We start from the raw sequence: 23,158 nt of genomic DNA on the forward strand, positions 1-23,158 counted from the left end.
CGTATTCTCGTACTAGTCATACTAGTGACATTCCTCATTACTAGTAATAAATATTATAGTATATACGATCTATAATACAAAAATATATATGTCAGTGGAACTTAGAAAACTTTCGTATAAGTATAGTCTATAAGGAGTATAGATCTATTTGTTTTTTATCGTTATAACAACAAGATTCTAGAATAGATGTTGACTAGGTCTAGGAGTCTGGGGGCCTTCTACTATACAACTACTACTTCTAGTTTCTAGATCTATGAGTATCTAGTGACAAATATAGATCTAGATACGTAAACTAACTAATACGGACTATCATGACTATGCGCATCTGGACATAGATTTATGTTTAACCTTACCAAATTGAAAATTGCATCCCGTATTCCAGCCCATTATATTATCAATATTGTTGACAATAACGGTAAATATAGATGTATTAGACTATACTTATTTATATACTTATACAATAAGATCTAATTAGTAATTTCATTGATTGAGTCAAATGATCAAAAAAATAATCAGTCAGAATTCAAGATCTAGTCTACTAATCAGTATAAGACTCAAATGAAGTCTAATGACATTGGATTGACAGTCTAGTCTAGATCACAGTAGATGGTTCCACGACAATTCGTTCACTGACATTTCGTTCACTGACAAATCGTTCACTACTTTTCGTTCACCAGACATTTCGTTCACCCGACAATTCGTTCACGCGACATATCGCTCACAGACTATACTCTCACAGACACCTTGTTCACCGACAACTTGTTCACAGACAGTTGGTTCACAACAAATCGTTCACGCGACTATTCGTTCACTGCACGGACTAATTGTTCACAGACTAATCGTTCACTGGATAGTAACATATTGTTAATATTATATATTCTCGTCACGTGTTTAATTTATTTACATTAAAACTTTTGTAGCTATTATTTCCAAATGCAAAAAAGTTCTAGAGATCAGGTCTAATCCTAGTTTATTTAATTTCGTTGTTGTTGTTAATATTTTGTTAATGAGGACAGAATGTGATAAAAATTAAAATAAAAAAATAAAATAAAAAAAGAGATCTTACAAGCTAGCTGAAAAATGTAAACGGGCCCTCACTTTACTATTTACTATAGGTAACATTTTTACTTTCACATTTAATATACCTTTACCCCCCCCCCCCCATCTTTTTTTTCATCTACCGGGAATCTACTCATTCTTCTGGATACTCTAGTTAACACCTAGTTGAGTGCTAGACAGACTGGCTCCTCTGGAAGAAATAAAACTTTATTGGACATTGCCTATACACATGTTCAATCTGTTAACATTGAAAATATCTACTAGACACTAGTATAGTACTTTCCATCAAGTTTAAAAGAAGTTTTATTTTATTTTTATTTTAGTTAACTTGTTTCTATATGTGACCACCTACTGGTAGACTAATTTGATTGCTTTGACTTCAATAACAAATTTATTGAAACAATTTTATTTTGTTGTATTGCGATAAATTTATAATTTTTTGATAGGGAACCAAAAATTTCCTAGTGTTGTATATATGTAATTAGTTGTTGTTTTTTTTAATAGATGTCTTAATTGATAAGTATTAACCTTAGATCTGTATCTAGTACGTGACGTTCAGAGTTGAACAGTGAAACCATATATTGTACCAAATCTAGTACCATTGTTAAAAATCTAAATTATCTCTCGTAAAAACACTGAAAGGATTGTGGAAAAAATACTAGTGTGTCTGATCTAGCCAGGAAAACCAGTGACTTGGCAGAATGCATGACACGTAGGACGTAATCATCTTCTTTTTTGAAGAAACGTCTGTATTATATAAGATAAGATTTGTTTTTGTTAATAAGATATCAATAAAATGGGTATGTTAATTAAACATCTGGACCGCTATTAAGAAGATAAGCAAATATGGGTAGGTCGAACAAGACCACAAGATGGACATGAGTGTAAAAGAAGGCCTACATGTTGAAAGTAAAAATGTTACCTATAGTAAAGTGAGGTCCCATTTAAATGTTTCAGCTTGCTTGTAAGATCTCATTTTTCTTTTAAGTATACTTTTTTATCACATACTGTCCTCGTTAACAAAATATTAACAACAAACAAACAAAAATTTACAAAGAATTTCCGATCAGGCCAGATCTCTAGCAATTTTTTGTTTTTGGAAATATCCAGTGAACGATTTGTCTGTGAACGAATTGTTAGTGAACGATTTGTCGTGAACCAACTGTCTGTGAACAAGTTATCTGTGAGCGAATAGTCGCATGAACGAATTGTCGGGTGAACGAAAAGTCTGGTGAACGAATAGTTGCGTGAACGATTTGTCGGTGAACGAATTGTCGTGTCCCCGTAGATGATAGATCTAGAATATAGACTGTCAATCATTATTCAATGTCATTAATAGACTAAATTCTCTAAATAGACTGTCACTGTAGATTGGTGACTAGATTCTAGATCAAGTAGATTTAGATCTAAGACCAAATCTACTAGATTCTAGATCTAGTAACTATACTAGACTTTACTAGACCTATATAGTATATTCTATGTCTATATACTATATAGATCAGATCTCTACTCTACTCTACAAAACAAAGATTCTCAAAATCCTTTGACCCCATTATTCCTTTACTTTTAGATCGATCTAGAGAATCTGGTCAAAACTTACCCACACAGACCCTAAACTGCCTAAATTAAAAAAGCTAAATAAATGGCTGCATATTCAGAATAATTAGTGACAAATGTAGAAAAACCAAATGATGTTGAAGTAGGTTTGTTTATTGGTGTTATAACTTTTGTGTAAAATAAAATTTCAAAATTCATCACTTGGGATGAGTTGAGATTTTATCAGTGTATTTCTTATGCCTGACATACAAATGACAAATTTTGAGTTGGCCTCTAATTTTGAGATGAGTTTCATTATGGCACTGAATTCACATTGTAGCAAATAAGAAGACGAGAAAGCAGTCAACAATTTCTGTACAATGACCCTTAATGCAGGATATAGATCTAAAATTGGAATCTATCTTTTTGTAATCAGAATTTGTGATATTCTTGTTTGAATGTTAAGTTCCTCTCTTGTGGATATTTCAATAAGCTGTTCTCATATTAGTATGTATTCATCTGTGATTGATGTTTGTTTGTCCATGCGAAAAAGGTTCAATACCAAGTCAGGAATATCCCAGTGAAGAATGTTTTCAAATCTTTGGTTGAGATTGCCTTAGTCTTATTAAACAGTAGTGAAAGGCCAGTTGATTATTATTCAAATTATCCAATCGGATTAACTGGCTTTAAGCAAAGAAATTTAATTGTTATACTACAATATTCCATGGACCACAGTTTGAGAAACACTGTACTACACCGTCTAGTTAAGTCTAGAGTCTAGAGCCACTAGAAACTAGATCTAGAATTATTTTTTTTCTAGATGATAGATTTAGATTTCTAGATTTTGATCTAGTAGCACTCTGACAGAAGGCAGTCTGAGTCTAGACTACAGTTCTAGTCTCTCTACTACTTTACTGTACAGCCTTATCATGTACCCACTCTAGTTCCAGATTATAGTTCTAGATATCATCATCATCATATTCATATAATTTTATAATCTAGATCAGTGATTCCCATTGTGGGGTACGCATACCCCCAGGGGTACGGGAATACTTTGGAGGGGTTTGGGTTGCACCTCATTAACTATGCTGATTTTTTTAAATACCCATTTAAAATGTTCTGTTAATAAATTTAAATAGGGAGGTGAGGGATACTTAGCATTACAATAATTATAAAAGGGGTACACATAGGTCAAAAGTTTGGGAAACACTGATCTAGTCATTCTAGATCTATGATGGTTTATATAGTCACAGTTACTGACACTATTTCTGACATTATCATGAAATTGTTATTAATATTAAAATCAATCTGAATCAATCGAACTCTTAATTCATAGTCTAGGCTTAGATCTATCTCTTCTAATTCTGATCTAGATCTAGTTCTAGACTAGTCAGACTTAGCCCTAGACTAAATCTGATCTACCACATCACTCACTCAGCCACTGAGTCTAAACTGTTACCAATAGGCTGTGTGCAATGGCACCAAAAATAAAGAGTTCAGTTAAAGTAAATTATACTCCAGCAGCAAGAGAGTACCTAGCCTCTCAGTAACATTGCCTAAGAAGGCTATTAAGGACGTACTGGACAATACTACTCAGATTAAAACTGAACCTATTAAAACTGAACATGCAGCTGATGTTGGTGAGGTTAAAGGAAGCATTGAATGTTGCAGAAATGGGCACATACTCAATCTACACCAGAAGAACAATCACTCTCTAATGAGAACTGCTGAACAGGTGTTTGAACTGTTTGGCTTTAAAATAACCACTGGACGTATTGACTCCTTACTGCGTAAATCTAAAAACTGGGCTAGCAACTTCTCAAGGGATTCTGATCGTAGGCGGTATGAAAACTTTTGCAATGAGCCCTATGTTCAACATTCCACTCCTAAACGATCAGATGATAGATTATCTCCTACTTCAGGTATTAAGCTTTTGTCTAAATCATGCTATAGTCAAAGCCTTTATACTCATTAGGATCATAACCTTCATATTTAGTAATTGAATGTATTGTGATCTGACATTTTATGACTATAGACTGTCAACCAAATCTGACTAAATCCTGAACAAAAATGCAGAATTTAAATTAAGTTATTTGCTTTGAAATCAATTTAAATAAAATAGCATTGAAATTATTTTTTTTTTACATTTATCGATAGAGGACAGTTTAGTAAATGTCTGAATGGATTATTTAGCTGGAATTTCAGTTCCAATGTGCTAGATTTGACTTCTAAAGAATCATTGAGATTTGTAATGATGGAGACTTTTATCTTATAAGTCCGAACTGAAAAGTCTAAGTTGTGTTCGTTGTGCGTAGCCCACCTCCCCCCCCAAAAAAAAAAAATAAATAAAATTACAAGATAAATAAAAACAAAATCATACAACATGCACCCTTATATACCCCATATGTGCAAAAGGTGACTTGCCGTAAACTACAGGTACATAAAGTTTTGGCTCATCAGACGTCTGTCTCTTGAGACGCAATCATGCTCCAGTTGTTATTCTAAAAAGCGATACATAGTGTGCTACAGGCATGTGAAATACAAGCCTGCAGTCGTATCTGTAGTAAAGTTTGTTGTTTTGACAGAAAGTTATCTGGTGATGGTGGAGAAAGATTTCTCTGTAGCAGCTGATCTGGGCCCTATGATTGGCTAGATTGTGCATCGGCTGGTGCTCAGACTTATTGTGTTAGCTATTCATTCCCGGGGCAGTCAACAGCATGTGTATTATTGTAGTTCAAACTTAATGAGTAAAATAAATTTTGTAAACCCTGCACTTTTGTAAACACCTCTTAGTTGCCATTTTTTTTTAGTTTGTAAAAACTATAACATCCCACAGGTTATATGCGCAAAAATGCTGTTGTCTAAAAGAGAGTGGGAAGCATTTCTGAGAATGACAGAGGCAAAAATAATCATGTCAGTATTGTGTACCAGTATTTTAATTCTTAGTCTCTTGTGCCAGTGAAAAAAGACTTTTGTTTAGTTTAGTAAATTAGCAATTATACTTTTGATCAGAGAAATTGTTTTCACCATTCTGTTGTAACTAGGGCATGTAAGATCTACATTCTTGATGTCTACATTAAGTCATTCTCATGTGATACAGATTGCTAAGTCTGTAATTCCACCTTTGCATCATGGTATGCATAAAGGACAAGCAGGAAGAGTTGCAGTACTTGGTGGATGTCAAGAGTAGGTTTTTTTGTTCTTTTTTATTGTTGTTGATATTTCTAGCAGCATAAAATAATTTGAGAGGCTGAGTGTTAAAGCGTTTGGCTTCTGAACCAAGGGTCCAGGGTTTGAATCCTGATGAAGACTGGGATTTTTTATTTTGGGATCTTTAGGGCATATCTGATTCCACCCAGCTAAAATTGCAGAAAAGTGAAGGCAGTTGGTCATTGTGCTGGCCATATGACACCCTCGTAAACTGTTAGCTACAGAAACATATATATATATGACCTTTACATCATCTGCCCATAGATTGCGAGGTATGAAAGGGTACTTTACTTAAAAAAAAAAATAGAACTATTTGTTCAATTTTTTGTTCATATTCAGTCTAGACATGCCATGCTGTTAATTTGGCTCTAATAATTGAGTAGTTCTATTGCCAAATTGTATTGGAATGAGTGTAAGAGCTTATGGCTTTCAAACATAGTGTCTTGGAATTGAATTTTAAACTTTCAGAAAGTAAAGCTGGTTTTATTTTGCTAGCTTCACAGAATGGGTGAACCTTTATGGGAAAATTTACTTAGCCTAAAGATGATGACCCTAATTGCTTAACATTAAAGAAATTTACACTGCAACTAACTTTTGCTTTGAGGTGTGAGCTTTGACTTTACAGCAAGGTTGCTCCAAATCTATTTGTGATGTCAACAATACCTCCATTCTTGCATTTCTTATAGAGATTTATTTTCTCTAAAGAGTGTATCATTAGATTTATTTCCCAAAAAGAAAAAAAATGTTTTATCATAAAATTTACAGAAATAAATATATTTTATATGGTTCTATCTATTTTATATATATGGCTTTTTCCATTTTTAGAACTATTATTTTCCAACCTATTTAATTAATGATTAGTTGTTGTAATTACTCTACGAAATTTCAGGTATACTGGAGCCCCTTATTTTGCTGCCATTACAGCTCTCAAAGTAGTAAGTTTTTAGTTGTAATGATACTACTAATAATGTAACTTGTGTCTAAAGAACTAAAGACTTGTTGTCTTGGAGGTATCTATGAAGCTGCCTTTTTTTTTTGACTTCATACCATACCACTTTATGAGTCAGCCTTCTGATGTGTGACTATTGTCCACTGGCGATACTTCGCTGACATGGCTACAAAATAGGGGTCTAAGGCAATCTAGGCTGATGACTTGAACTTCTGCCTCTACCCGGCAGCTGACTTCTACAAAACTTCTGTATGATGGCACCAGTAAGCTAAATTGGTTCTTAGGCGCTTCCGTACTGTGTCCTATGCAAAGAAGTCAAAAGGAGGTAACTCTCAAATAACAAAATCAAGTAACACAGGCAAAAGGCCAACAGTCTAAATTGGTTGAGGCTGATAGCAAATGTCAAACAAGAGGTTTAATAAGAATGAAGGGAACGTCCTCAAACTAAATCTCTACTTCAGTTACTAAAGCCGACCTTACTGTGTGGCTTCCAAAAGTCTTCTGTGTGTTGACTTCATTAATCCTAGTCTTGTTGTTTAATTTGTCATGTTATTGTCTGTTAGTCAAAACTAATTCCTAAACGTGACATAACAATTTTTAAGTGTATCTTTATTAACAAGATGTACATTTATTGCATTGAATATTTGAAATGTTTCTTAGGGAGCTGACTTATCTCATGTGTTTTGCACTTCAAGTGCTGCTACTGTCATCAAAAGCTACAGTCCAGAGCTAATAGTTCATCCTGTCTTGTAAGTTTTAGTTTGATATGAAATATACAAAACTAAGGAAAAAATACTTTTTAAAAATACAAAGCTTATATTAAGTGTAATTGTAACACTTAGTTTGGATCAATCATGTAATTTTGTTATAGATTTAGACTAATAATAATAAATCTGTGCGATTAGAAATATGTTTACCAATTGTTTTTGTTAAGCAAGATTTCATACCTTGAGTTTGCTCAATGCGTTATTGTCAAATCACTTGTCTTGACCATTTGGGAGTTGGTGGGGGGGGGGGGAGAAAGAAGGGGATATCTGTGGGAATGTTACTGTGATCTCTTTTTAAATGTACTTTATATATTGGAAATAAAGTTGTTTGACTTGAATTCAAACTCAAGATCTCCTTAAGCCTATGCACTAACCTCTGTGCCAGCTAAGTGCTTATAAAAATAAAGTTATCTATTGTTACTTTCAAATTTTTACCCTACACTAAGTTTTATTTAAATTGATTCTTGTGTTGTCAGGTAAAAGAACTAGTTGTGCAACATTTCAACTTGATCCGAGGTCGGGTGTTGGAGAATAATGTGTGCAAACTTTTTATCAGGCAGACAAAGTGAGTTGATAGAAGCTTTGTCAAAAAAAGTTTTTTTCCTAATTTGGCAGATATTTTTGTGTAGCATCATGGAAAAAAGAGAAGTAATTTTGTTTATTGTAAAGAGTTTTCTAATTGATGATATTTTACACAATTTTCTTTGATTACAAAGAAGTCAAATGGTTTGTAAATTGGAACAATATAATATACTTCCTGTTATTATTATTGATAGGCACCTCTTATGAAAAAGAAAGAACAAAACTTTCATCAGATTTCTTTTTCAGCATTTCCTGTATTCTCAAAATATTGTTCACATTATGGTAGCAAACTTTAAAAATTTATTTCTTAAACAGGTTTTATTTACATTTTTTAATGACTGCTCTAAAAGAAAGATAACTTGAAAACATATTCCAATGCTACAACTCTACATTTGTAAACTATCTTAATTATATTACAGAGACAGTTTGACAGCAGTTACAGAAATATCTCAATGGCTTCCAAGGTTTCATTCTCTAGTTGTAGGCCCAGGTTTGGGTAGAGATAGACAACTCCTTGAAATTGTATCAGTAAGTTCTGCTATGTTTGTCAGACCACATTAGTTTCTAATTTGTAAGATCCTTTTTACATTCTTTAAGCACACAAATACAGTAATATAGAACAAAGAAAGAAGAGAAATGTGGGGGTGAGATAAGTAAATCTGTAGACAAACATGAAAATATGAAGAGGAAGATTGGGAGAGATTTGGAATAAACTCAACAATGTCAAGGATTCTAAATGAAAAGCTGACTGTTGCCAACTAAATACTACAATTGTTCTATTGCAAGTGAAAGCTATACAATGACTTTGTTCTATTACAAGTGAAAGCTATACAATGACTTTGTTCTATTACAAGGGAAAGCTATACAAATGACTTTGTTCTATTACAAATGAAAGCTATACAAATGACTTTGTTCTATTACAAATGAAAGCTATACAATGACTTTGTTCTATTACAAGTGAAAGCTATACAAATGACTTTGTTCTATTACAAGTGAAAGCTATACAATGACTTTGTTCTATTACAAATGAAAGCTATACAAATGACTTTGTTCTATTACAAGGGAAAGCTATACAAATGACTTTGTTCTATTACAAATGAAAGCTATACAATGACTTTGTTCTATTACAAATGAAAGCTATACAATGACTTTGTTCTATTACAAGTGAAAGCTATACAAATGACTTTGTTCTATTACAAGGGAAAGCTATACAAATGACTTTGTTCTATTACAAATGAAAGCTATACAAATGACTTTGTTCTATTACAAATGAAAGCTATACAATGACTTTGTTCTATTACAAATGAAAGCTATACAAATGACTTTGTTCTATTACAAATGAAAGCTATACAATGACTTTGTTCTATTACAAATGAAAGCTATACAAATGACTTTGTTCTATTACAAGTGAAAGCTAAACAAATGACTTTGTTCTATTACAAGGGAAAGCTATACAAATGACTTTGTTCTATTACAAGTGAAAGCTATACAAATGACTTTGTTCTATTACAAATGAAAGCTATACAATGACTTTGTTCTATTACAAGTGAAAGCTATACAAATGACTTTGTTCTATTACAAATGAAAGCTATACAAATGACTTTGTTCTATTACAAGTGAAAGCTATACAAATGACTTTGTTCTATTACAAGGGAAAGCTATACAAATGACTTTGTTCTATTACAAGTGAAAGCTATACAATGACTTTGTTCTATTACAAGTGAAAGCTATACAAATGACTTTGTTCTATTACAAATGAAAGCTATACAAATGACTTTGTTCTATTACAAGTGAAAGCTATACAAATGACTTTGTTCTATTACAAATGAAAGCTATACAAATGACTTTGTTCTATTACAAATGAAAGCTATACAAATGACTTTGTTCTATTACAAGTGAAAGCTATACAAATGACTTTGTTCTATTACAAATGAAAGCTATACAAATGACTTAGTTCTATTACAAGTGAAAGCTATACAAATGACTTTGTTCTATTACAAATGAAAGCTATACAAATGACTTTGTTCTATTACAAGTGAAAGCTATACAAATGACTTTGTTCTATTACAAATGAAAGCTATACAAATGACTTTGTTCTATTACAAATGAAAGCTATACAAATGACTTTGTTCTATTACAAGGGAAAGCTATACAAATGACTTTGTTCTATTACAAGTGAAAGCTATACAATGACTTTGTTCTATTACAAGTGAAAGCTATACAAATGACTTTGTTCTATTACAAATGAAAGCTATACAAATGACTTTGTTCTATTACAAATGAAAGCTATACAAATGACTTTGTTCTATTACAAATGAAAGCTATACAAATGACTTTGTTCTATTACAAATGAAAGCTATACAATGACTTTGTTTTATTACAAGGGAAAGCTATACAAATGACTTTGTTCTATTACAAGTGAAAGCTATACAATGACTTTGTTCTATTTCAAGTGAAAGCTATACAATGACTTTGTTCTATTACAAGTGAAAGCTATACAATGACTTTGTTCTATTACAAGTGAAAGCTATACAAATGACTTTGTTCTATTACAAGTGAAAGCTATACAAATGACTTTGTTCTATTACAAGTGAAAGCTATACAAATGACTTTGTTCTATTACAAGTGAAAGCTATACAAATGACTTTGTTCTATTACAAGTGAAAGCTATACAAATGACTTTGTTCTATTACAAATGAAAGCTATACAAATGACTCTATTACAAGGGAAAGCTATACAAATGACTTTGTTCTATTACAAATGAAAGCTATACAAATGACTTTGTTCTATTACAAATGAAAGCTATACAAATGACTTTGTTCTATTACAAATGAAAGCTATACAAATGACTTTGTTCTATTACAAGGGAAAGCTATACAAATGACTTTGTTCTATTACAAATGAAAGCTATACAAATGACTTTGTTCTATTACAAATGAAAGCTATACAAATGACTTTGTTCTATTACAAGTGAAAGCTATACAAATGACTTTGTTCTATTACAAATGAAAGCTATACAAATGACTTTGTTCTATTACAAGTGAAAGCTATACAAATGACTTTGTTCTATTACAAGTGAAAGCTATACAAATGACTTTGTTCTATTACAAGTGAAAGCTATACAAATGACTTTGTTCTATTACAAATGAAAGCTATACAAATGACTTTGTTCTATTACAAATGAAAGCTATACAAATGACTTTGTTCTATTACAAATGAAAGCTATACAAATGACTTTGTTCTATTACAAGTGAAAGCTATACAAATGACTTTGTTCTATTACAAATGAAAGCTATACAAATGACTTTGTTCTATTACAAATGAAAGCTATACAAATGACTTTGTTCTATTACAAGGGAAAGCTATACAATGACTTTGTTCTATTACAAATGAAAGCTATACAAATGACTTTGTTCTATCACAAGGGAAAGCTATACAAATGACTTTGTTCTATTACAAATGAAAGCTATACAAATGACTTTGTTCTATTACAAGGGAAAGCTATACAAATGACTTTGTTCTATTACAAGTGAAAGCTATACAAATGACTTTGTTCTATTTCAAGTGAAAGCTATACAAATGACTTTGTTCTATTTCAAGGGAAAGCTATACAATGACTTTGTTCTATTACAAGGGAAAGCTATACAATGACTTTGTTCTATTACAAATGAAAGCTAAACAAATGACTTTGTTCTATTACAAATGAAAGCTATACAAATGACTTTGTTCTATTTCAAGTGAAAGCTATACAAATGACTTTGTTCTATTACAAGGGAAAGCTATACAATGACTTTGTTCTATTACAAATGAAAGCTAAACAAATGACTTTGTTCTATTACAAATGAAAGCTAAACAAATGACTTTGTTCTATTACAAATGAAAGCTATACAAATGACTTTGTTCTATTACAAATGAAAGCTATACAATGACTTTGTTCTATTACAAATGAAAGCTATACAAATGACTTTGTTCTATTACAAGGGAAAGCTATACAATGACTTTGTTCTATTACAAGTGAAAGCTATACAAATGACTTTGTTCTATTACAAATGAAAGCTATACAAATGACTTAGTTCTATTACAAGTGAAAGCTATACAAATGACTTTGTTCTATTACAAGTGAAAGCTATACAAATGACTTAGTTCTATTACAAATGAAAGCTATACAATGACTTTGTTCTATTACAAATGAAAGCTATACAATGACTTTGTTCTATTACAAGTGAAAGCTATACAAATGACTTTGTTCTATTACAAGGGAAAGCTATACAATGACTTTGTTCTATTACAAATGAAAGCTATACAATGACTTTGTTTTATTACAAGTGAAAGCTATACAAATGACTTTGTTCTATTACAAATGAAAGCTATACAAATGACTTAGTTCTATTACAAGTGAAAGCTATACAAATGACTTTGTTCTATTACAAGTGAAAGCTATACAAATGACTTAGTTCTATTACAAATGAAAGCTATACAAATGACTTTGTTCTATTACAAATGAAAGCTATACAAATGACTTTGTTCTATTACAAATGAAAGCTATACAAATGACTTTGTTCTATTACAAATGAAAGCTATACAATGACTTTGTTCTATTACAAGTGAAAGCTATACATATGACTTTGTTCTATTACAAGGGAAAGCTATACAATGACTTTGTTCTATTACAAATGAAAGCTATACAATGACTTTGTTCTATTACAAATGAAAGCTATACAAATGACTTTGTTCTATTACAAATGAAAGCTATACAAATGACTTTGTTCTATTACAAGTGAAAGCTATACAAATGACTTTGTTCTATTACAAATGAAAGCTATACAAATGACTTTGTTCTATTACAAGTGAAAGCTATACAAATGACTTTGTTCTATTACAAATGAAAGCTATACAAATGACTTTGTTCTATTACAAATGAAAGCTATACAAATGACTTTGTTCTATTACAAATGAAAGCTATACAATGACTTTGTTCTATTACAAGGGAAAGCTATACAATGACTTTGTTCTATTACAAGTGAAAGCTATACAATGACTTTGTTCTATTACAAATGAAAGCTATACAAATGACTTTGTTCTATTACAAATGAAAGCTATACAAATGACTTTGTTCTATTACAAGTGAAAGCTATACAAATGACTTTGTTCTATTACAAGTGAAAGCTATACAAATGACTTTGTTCTATTACAAGTGAAAGCTATACAAATGACTTTGTTCTATTACAAGTGAAAGCTATACAAATGACTTTGTTCTATTACAAGTGAAAGCTATACAAATGACTTTGTTCTATTACAAATGAAAGCTAAACAAATGACTTTGTTCTATTACAAGGGAAAGCTATACAATGACTTTGTTCTATTACAAGTGAAAGCTATACAATGACTTTGTTCTATTACAAATGAAAGCTATACAAATGACTTTGTTCTATTACAAATGAAAGCTATACAAATGACTTTGTTCTATTACAAATGAAAGCTATACAATGACTTTGTTCTATTACAAGTGAAAGCTATACAAATGACTTTGTTCTATTACAAATGAAAGCTATACAAATGACTTTGTTCTATTACAAATGAAAGCTATACAAATGACTTTGTTCTATTTCAAGTGAAAGCTATACAAATGACTTTGTTCTATTACAAGTGAAAGCTATACAATGACTTTGTTCTATTACAAGTGAAAGCTATACAAATGACTTTGTTCTATTACAAGTGAAAGCTATACAAATGACTTTGTTCTATTACAAGTGAAAGCTATACAATGACTTTGTTCTATTACAAATGAAAGCTAAACAAATGACTTTGTTCTATTACAAATGAAAGCTATACAAATGACTTTGTTCTATTACAAATGAAAGCTATACAAATGACTTTGATCTATTTCAAGTGAAAGCTATACAAATGACTTTGTTCTATTACAAGTGAAAGCTATACAATGACTTTGTTCTATTTCAAGTGAAAGCTATACAAATGACTTTGTTCTATTACAAGGGAAAGCTATACAAATGACTTTGTTCTATTACAAGTGAAAGCTATACAAATGACTTTGTTCTATTACAAATGAAAGCTATACAAATGACTTTGTTCTATTGCAAATGAAAGCTATACAAATGACTTTGTTCTATTACAAGGGAAAGCTATACAAATGACTTTGTTTTATTACAAGTGAAAGCTATACAAATGACTTTGTTCTATTACAAATGAAAGCTATACAAATGACTTTGTTCTATTGCAAATGAAAGCTATACAAATGACTTTGTTCTATTACAAGTGAAAGCTATACAAATGACTTTGTTCTATTACAAATGAAAGCTATACAAATGACTTTGTTCTATTACAAGTGAAAGCTATACAAATGACTTTGTTCTATTACAAATGAAAGCTATACAAATGACTTTGTTCTATTACAAATGAAAGCTATACAAATGACTTTGTTCTATTACAAATGAAAGCTATACAAATGACTTTGTTCTATTACAAGTGAAAGCTATACAAATGACTTTGTTCTATTACAAGGGAAAGCTATACAAATGACTTTGTTCTATTACAAGGGAAAGCTATACAAATGACTTTGTTCTATTACAAGTGAAAGCTATACAAATGACTTTGTTCTATTACAAGTGAAAGCTATACAATGACTTTGTTCTATTACAAATGAAAGCTATACAATGACTTTGTTCTATTACAAGGGAAAGCTATACAATGACTTTGTTCTATTACAAGTGAAAGCTATACAAATGACTTTGTTCTATTACAAGGGAAAGCTATACAAATGACTTTGTTCTATTACAAGGGAAAGCTATACAAATGACTTTGTTCTATTACAAGGGAAAGCTATACAAATGACTTTGTTCTATTACAAATGAAAGCTATACAAATGACTTTGTTCTATTACAAGTGAAAGCTATACAAATGACTTTGTTCTATTACAAGGGAAAGCTATACAAATGACTTTGTTCTATTACAAGTGAAAGCTATACAATGACTTTGTTCTATTACAAGGGAAAGCGCTTAGAAATGACTTTGTTCTATTACAAGGGAAAGCGCTTAGAAATGAGATGTTACAGTTGTAAAAAATACAACACTTCCTATACTGTGTACAGTAGAAATACCGAAAGTTTTCTGCCATAGATACAAATCTTCAATGTGCCTTAAAACCTACAAGTAGGAAATATGTAAAACTATTATCATTTATGAAAGATATTTATTTATCATATAACTTGCTTAACTACTTTAAAAATTACTTGTTTGAAATAAATAAACAACCAATGCTTTCACCTTTAGCTGCTTGTATTTTAAAATCTAAGTATTTGTGATTTGTTTACACTATTGATGGACTACCATTTTTTAATGTTTACCACTGAAGGCATTAAAAGGGCACTACATGTCCTAAAATGTGCAAATGTAATAAAAAAATCAATCAAATTAAAATTATGAATACTAAGACTTTTAATCTTGTAGACAGTCAATAAGACAATTTTAAATTTATGAAAAGTAACATCAAAGTACATGTCATCTTTATTTGTTAGTTTTAACCATCATTTGACTTATATGGAGAAAACTAATGAATGATCTATTTTCAATGTACAGGAAGTGATTCAAAAAGCCAAAGAACAACAGTTGCCAATTGTAATTGATGCAGTAAGTTGGCAAGTATACTTCATCACATTCAAGATGCCAATTATACATTTTATATATTTCCACTATAGTTTGTGGTTTTTTTTTTGTTTGTCTTTATTATTATTATTGTCATGCTTGACTGCAATTTGTGGCTAGTAAATGCGTAAAGCCAAATCAATTTAGGGGTAAATGTTGATCAACAAAATGTCAGAGAGTTTGAAACAAATTTTGTTAACAAATGCTCAGGTCAGCAGCCAAAAATATTAATAAAGTTTGAATGATAGGTCAAGAATAATGTAATCATTTAGAAATGTCTTTTTGGGAGCTATAAAAGGAAAATGAAGCAAGATATAGCAGTCGTTGATCTATCGTCTTTAGTTATTAGATATAGATCATTGTTCACAGGTTGATAGCTTTTTGTCATGACATCAGAAAAGTGAAGTGGCCACAAGCTATTAGTCTAAACTGCCCACAGGTTGCAATTGTTGGTCAGTGTTGAAGCCATTTAAAACTATGGGTCTCACTTAAAGACACTAATTCTTGGTGTTCCTATTCTGTGCTGTATACTGGTTTGATTTGAATGAAAATTGCTAGTATTCATTATATTTGTACTAATAAAGTTTTTTTTTTTCTTTACAGGATGGTCTGTTTTTAGTCACCCAGAACCCAGACATCATCAGGGGATACACAAATGCTGTGTTAACACCTAATGTCGCTGAATTTGACAGGCTCTATGAGAGAGTGGTAAGCTTCCTTTTTTTTTTTTACAAAGGTTATATCAACTCACTCTGTCTTTCTGTCTGGTACAAATCTTGTACACATTATTTCTCACACTTCCCAGTCTCTGGTCAAGTTGAAACTTTGCACAATATTTATTCATTGTTGATGACAACACATGAATCACTAAAAAAAATTAACCAATTAGTTTATATAGAGAAAAAAAGGAGATACATCTTGCAGTATTTAGGTATATGGCAGTAAATATGTATATATTCTTTGTTTGTTTTGTTTTTTTTAAGAATTTTTAAAAACTTTCTTTAACATTTTTAATGATTGGAATGAGGTTAAAATACATACAAATATTTTTAATTTTTCTAAAATGTTATTTTAAAATATTTGAGTATAGATTAGAGGGCAGGAAATAAGAATAAATTGAAACTGTACACAGATCTTTTTATCAGTGACTCCATCATTGTTGAGATTTTTCCTAAATTGCCAGGAATGAAAGATTCTAAAATCTCATTTAATCACAATTCTGACCGGAAGACTCTTTTAAGTCACTTGACTGAGATGAGATTCATAGCCATTTTAGTTTCTAGACTGTACTACTGCTACCATGCAATGTTCCCCTCAAAGGATGGCTTGTTGGAGAAAGAAGTAGGGGTTAGCCTCTTTTAATCCTTACCATTACTCTGTATGGATCATATGTGTGTATCCTGTTTGTTTATCCTCCTATTAATAAATAAATTCATGATGAGGCCTGAAACAAACTTCCCTTTCATCTGAGGACATTTCAATGTCTAATTGCTAACTATGTCCATACTTAATATTTGTTTTGAGACCAATTCCTAAGCTAGCCGCTAGAAGAATACATGCTATTTATTTCTCAATGTACACTTACTTTTCTTTTTATAGCCAGCTTTTTTTTTGCTGCTGAGCTGTCAGCTCTTTTGTAGACTGTGCTAAGGAAAAAGTGTGCAGTTCTCTTCAGTTGTTCAGCACTGCCGTACGGAATGTTTATTATGTTGAACTGTAGTGGTAGTAGAGTCTGCCTAAGGTGGATTTGGACATTTCTTTGTAAAATGTACTCTTACAAAAGTTAGTAAATTAGGGTTAGAGTTACCCAAAAGCAGTAGGCATTAATACTGCCTCTTGAAAAAGAACACTTTTGCCAAGACATTTGTATGTAAACATAGTTCTGTTCAGAAAGTCCACTGGTTCTATTCAAAACAATACTGTTTGCTGCAGAAAAATGTGTTCTATGTGACATAATTAATCAAATGTGACTTTCCTAATGGAACTCATTTGGCTCAATATTGTTTTGTTAACATACATTTATATCAGTTCTTATATTATTTGGCTAGACTCATTTGCTATGGTAATAGTATGGAAAATAAATGCTGTCTTGTATGTGTATATCTAAAGCTGAAAAGTTAGGGAAATAAAGCTAGTGATATATTTCACAGTATATAAGGAAAAGAAAGCTAGTTATATATTTCACAGTATATAAGGAAAAGAAAGCTAGTGATTATATTTCACAGTATATAAGGGAAATAAAGCTAGTGATATATTTCACAGTATATAAGGAAAAGAAAGCTAGTGATATATTTCACAGTATATAAGGGAAATAAAGCTAGTGATATATTTCACAGTATATAAGGAAAAGAAAGCTAGTGATTATATTTCACAGTATATAAGGAAAAGAAAGCTAGTGATATATTTCACAGTATATAAGGAAAAGAAAGCTAGTGATATATTTCACAGTATATAAGGGAAATAAAGCTAGTGATATATTTCACAGTATATAAGGAAAAGAAAGCTAGTGATTATATTTCACAGTATATAAGGAAAAGAAAGCTAGTGATATATTTCACAGTATATAAGGAAAAGAAAGCTAGTGATATATTTCACAGTATATAAGGAAAAGAAAGCTAGTGATTATATTTCACAGTATATAAGGAAAAGAAAGCTAGTTATATATTTCACAGTATATAAGGAAAAGAAAGCTAGTGATATATTTCACAGTATATAAGGAAAACAAAGCTAGTGATATATTTCACAGTATATAAGGAAAAGAAAGCTAGTGATATATTTCACAGTATATAAGGAAAAGAAAGCTAGTGATTATATTTCACAGTATATAAGGAAAAGAAAGCTAGTTATATATTTCACAGTATATAAGGAAAACAAAGCTAGTGATATATTTCACAGTATATAAGGAAAAGAAAGCTAGTGATATATTTCACAGTATATAAGGAAAAGAAAGCTAGTGATATATTTCACAGTATATAAGGGAAATAAAGCTAGTGATATATTTCACAGTATATAATGAAAAGAAAGCTAGTGATATATTTCACAGTATATAATGAAAAGAAAGCTAGTGATATATTTCACAGTCTGAGAGATTTGCCTGCACCTCAAAAAGTCAATTTTTTATCCCCACCCACCTATCAAAAAAAAATGTATGCATGCAAAGAAATAATTCAGTCATTCTTTGATTTGACAGTTGGGGACCAAGCAAGACCCTAGTGAACCCATTGCAATGGCCAAAGAATTGTCTAAGCAACTGGGTCATGTGACTGTTGTACAGAAAGGGTCTCATGACGTCATCACCAATGGGGACAAAGGTAAATGGTTGCCATACTTTGTTGAGATATTAGAACCTTGATGAATTCAATTTCAATCAAGTTGAAAATATAAGGTACATCAATATATAGGTAGAAATAATCAAACTATTTTATACTGGTAACTTAAAACCAATTAAAGCATAAAATAATTAATGAGCTATCACCAGTATTCAAAATACTTTTTAAAAATGTTTTGACTCCACTCCAAGGTTGCTTAAAGTACTTGACACATTTCTTGTTCCATATGTTAGGAAACACTCATTTTATAACTCTGTCTAAGGATGGTCGTCTGATATGGACTCTGGACTGTCATTTGGTGGTCTAAAAGGTTCCTGGTTCAAACCCTGGTTGCTGCCATCCCCTGTAGTCCTTGGTCCAGGATATAATTATCTGCAGAAAGATCTGAAACATGTATATATATATATATATATGGCTCCTTCTGTCTTGGAAGGCAATGGATGTGCCCAGATGTGTCACTAGTTTAGTTTTACTAAAACATGTCACCATTTTATAAACAAACAAGTGCCATGTTAAATATGAAGTTTCTAAGTCCAGTTGTATGAATCAGCCATCAAGATCTACTTTTTTTTTTTATCTGAAACCTTATTTAGATGATAGGAACGTAGACCTTTATACTAATTTGGTACTAATTTAAATGAGTGGAACCTAGACCTTTATACTAATTTGGTACTAATTTAAATGAGTGGAACCTAGACCTTTATACTAGTTTGGTCCTAATTTAAATGTTTGGAACTTTGACCTTTTATACTAGTTTAGTTATAGAATCTTTAAATTTGTTTAAAATCTTTAAAATTGTTAACTTTATTTCTGTGTCATAGTTTTAGTTTGCTCAGAGGAAGGGAGTCCCAGGAGGTGTGGTGGCCAAGGAGATTTGCTATCTGGAGCCTTGGGAACATTTTTGTTTTGGTCAAAACAAGCTGTTGATAGCAATAATGAAAGGTAATATCTTTAAAACTATTAAAAGAAGGAGGAGGAAGTAATTATAAATAGGAAAAGTTGTTAGCATTACGAAGTGATAGAAGGGAATGTTGTTAGCATTACAAGTAATAGAAGGGAATGTTGTTAGCATTACAAGTGATAGAAGGCAATGTTGTTAGCATTACAAGTTGATAGAAGGAAATGTTGTTAGCATTACAAGTAATAGAAGGGAATGTTGTTAGCATTACAAGTGATAGAAGGAAATGTTGTTAGCATTACAAGTAATAGAAGGGAATGTTGTTAGCATTACAAGTGATAGAAGGGAATGTTGTTAGCATTACAAGTAATAGAAGGGAATGTTGTTAGCATTACAAGTAATAGAAGGGAATGTTGTTAGCATTACAAGTAATAGAAGGGAATGTTGTTAGCATTACAAGTTGATAGAAGGAAATGTTGTTAGCATTACAAGTTGATAGAAGGAAATGTTGTTAGCATTACAAGTAATAGAAGGGAATGTTGTTAGCATTACAAGTGATAGAAGGAAATGTTGTTAGCATTACAAGTAATAGAAGGGAATGTTGTTAGCATTACAAGTGATAGAAGGGAATGTTGTTAGCATTACAAGTAATAGAAGGGAATGTTGTTAGCATTACAAGTAATAGAAGGGAATGTTGTTAGCATTACAAGTAATAGAAGGGAATGTTGTTAGCATTACAAGTAATAGAAGGGAATGTTGTTAGCATTACAAGTAATAGAAGGGAATGTTGTTAGCATTACAAGTGCTAGAAGGGAATGTTAGCATTACAAGTAATAGAAGGGAATGTTGTTAGCATTACAAGTAATAGAAGGGAATGTTGTTAGCATTACAAGTGATAGAAGGGAATGTTGTTAGCATTACAAGTAATAGAAGGGAATGTTGTTAGCATTACAAGTGATAGAAGGGAATGTTGTTAGCATTACAAGTGATAGAAGGGAATGTTGTTAGCATTACAAGTAATAGAAGGGAATGTTGTTAGCATTACAAGTTGATAGAAGGGAATGTTGTTAGCATTACAAGTAATAGAAGGGAATGTTGTTAGCATTACAAGTTGATAGAAGGGAATGTTGTTAGCATTACAAGTTGATAGAAGGGAATGTTGTTAGCATTACAAGTAATAGAAGGGAATGTTGTTAGCATTACAAGTAATAGAAGGGAATGTTGTTAGCATTACAAGTGATAGAAGGGAATGTTGTTAGCATTACAAGTAATAGAAGGGAATGTTGTTAGCATTACAAGTAATAGAAGGGAATGTTGTTAGCATTACAAGTGATAGAAGGGAATGTTGTTAGCATTACAAGTAATAGAAGGGAATGTTGTTAGCATTACAAGTAATAGAAGGGAATGTTGTTAGCATTACAAGTTGATAGAAGGCAATGTTGTTAGCATTACAAGTAATAGAATGGAATGTTGTTAGCATTACAAGTAATAGAAGGAAATGTTGTTAGCATTACAAGTAATAGAAGGAAATGTTGTTAGCATTACAAGTGCTAGAAGGGAATGTTGTTAGCATTACAAGTTGATAGAAGGGAATGTTGTTAGCATTACAAGTTGATAGAAGGGAATGTTGTTAGCATTACAAGTAATAGAAGGGAATGTTGTTAGCATTACAAGTAATAGAAGGGAATGTTGTTAGCATTACAAGTGATAGAAGGGAATGTTGTTAGCATTACAAGTAATAGAAGGGAATGTTGTTAGCATTACAAGTGATAGAACGGAATGTTGTTAGCATTACAAGTAATAGAAGGGAATGTTGTTAGCATTACAAGTAATAGAAGGGAATGTTGTTAGCATTACAAGTAATAGAAGGGAATGTTGTTAGCATTACAAGTAATAGAAGGGAATGTTGTTAGCATTACAAGTAATAGAAGGGAATGTTGTTAGCATTACAAGTAATAGAAGGGAATGTTGTTAGCATTACAAGTGATAGAAGGGAATGTTGTTAGCATTACAAGTAATAGAAGGGAATGTTGTTAGCATTACAAGTAATAGAAGGGAATGTTGTTAGCATTACAAGTAATAGAAGGGAATGTTGTTAGCATTACAAGTAATAGAAGGGAATGTTGTTAGCATTACAAGTGATAGAAGGGAATGTTGTTAGCATTACAAGTTGATAGAAGGGAATGTTGTTAGCATTACAAGTGATAGAAGGGAATGTTGTTAGCATTACAAGTAATAGAAGGGAATGCTTGCTTGTGTGCATATATTACTTGAGTCCTGATTTAGAGCCTTGCTTCTTCCTTTACCATCCTCCTCGAGTTTTGTGCTAGCATCTACTAATCCCACTACCTGGAAGAGTTCTGTCTTTCAAGGCACATCCAAATTTTTTAAAATCATAGTGAAAGTATTGGTGTTAGTAAGAGATAATGTAATCATGTGTTACTTTTTATGGTACTATTGTATTTGGAGCAGATAATGTGATTCTTCTTTCCAAAGTAAATTGCTTGTGAAATTGATTTAAAATTCAGCATATTTTTGTTTCAGCTGTGGGATTGACCAATGTGGGTACACGCTATGTGCAGCCTATGCCTCCTGTTCACTGACACGCCTTTGCAACAAAATGGCCTTCAGGGAAAATGGTAGATCGACAACAACTACAGATATGATAGCACAGATATCTAAAGCATTTATCACTTTGTATGAGAAGAATTGATGTCACTGCAAACATTTTAAAGGAGCGTTTAACTGCATTATTTTTACACTATTCAGCTAACATACTGTTGGCAGACAATTGATACCTCTTTGATTGAATAGTTTCAAATGGAATCCATAAGTTCTTCTCGTTTGTTTTACTTCCTTGTAACAAATAATAAATCAAAATGGAACAAAGTTTTTTGTTTATTTTTACTGCTAACTTTTAGATAAAGAAAGGATTTTATTTTTGTTAATGGTATTAATTTTGCCAGGAGTCCATTTACATTCAATTTGGTTATTAATTAATTGGGATAAAGCAAAAATGATTTCTCTTTCAATGTCCATTACACAAATCTGGATTTATTTACATTCATATCTCACATTGTCTGTATTGTGCCCACCTCTTTCATTTTGAATAATATATTTTTGCAAATTAATGGGTTTTCCAGCCTATAAGTTATCAAGTTAAATACAG

The 23,158-nt window shown here is 31.3% G+C and overlaps 1 protein-coding gene across 3 annotated transcripts; it reads left to right on the forward strand.

Moving 5' to 3' along the window:
• Window positions 1-46: 46 nt before the first annotated feature.
• Window positions 47-22,878, forward strand: LOC106063460 (ATP-dependent (S)-NAD(P)H-hydrate dehydratase-like). Of its 3 annotated transcripts, XM_013221832.2 has the most exons (11): window positions 47-415; window positions 4,267-4,517; window positions 5,640-5,781; window positions 6,695-6,740; window positions 7,415-7,503; window positions 8,523-8,631; window positions 15,697-15,747; window positions 16,366-16,470; window positions 18,953-19,073; window positions 19,913-20,033; window positions 22,534-22,878. In XM_013221832.2, the coding sequence occupies exons 2-11, from the start codon at window positions 4,313-4,315 to the stop codon at window positions 22,700-22,702; spliced, it is 1,158 nt and encodes a 385-aa protein (XP_013077286.2). In that variant the 5' UTR covers window positions 47-415; window positions 4,267-4,312; the 3' UTR covers window positions 22,703-22,878. The 3 variants fall into 3 exon arrangements, with proteins under 3 accessions (XP_013077286.2, XP_013077287.2, XP_055893964.1); XM_013221833.2 differs by lacking the exon at window positions 4,267-4,517 and having other exon boundaries at window positions 49-415; XM_056037989.1 differs by lacking the exon at window positions 47-415 and having other exon boundaries at window positions 4,068-4,517.
• The last annotated feature ends 280 nt before the right edge of the window (window positions 22,879-23,158 follow it).

Source organism: Biomphalaria glabrata, chromosome 8, assembly GCF_947242115.1.
Source record: "Biomphalaria glabrata chromosome 8, xgBioGlab47.1, whole genome shotgun sequence".
In the NCBI taxonomy this organism is placed as follows: Eukaryota; Metazoa; Mollusca; class Gastropoda; family Planorbidae; genus Biomphalaria; species Biomphalaria glabrata.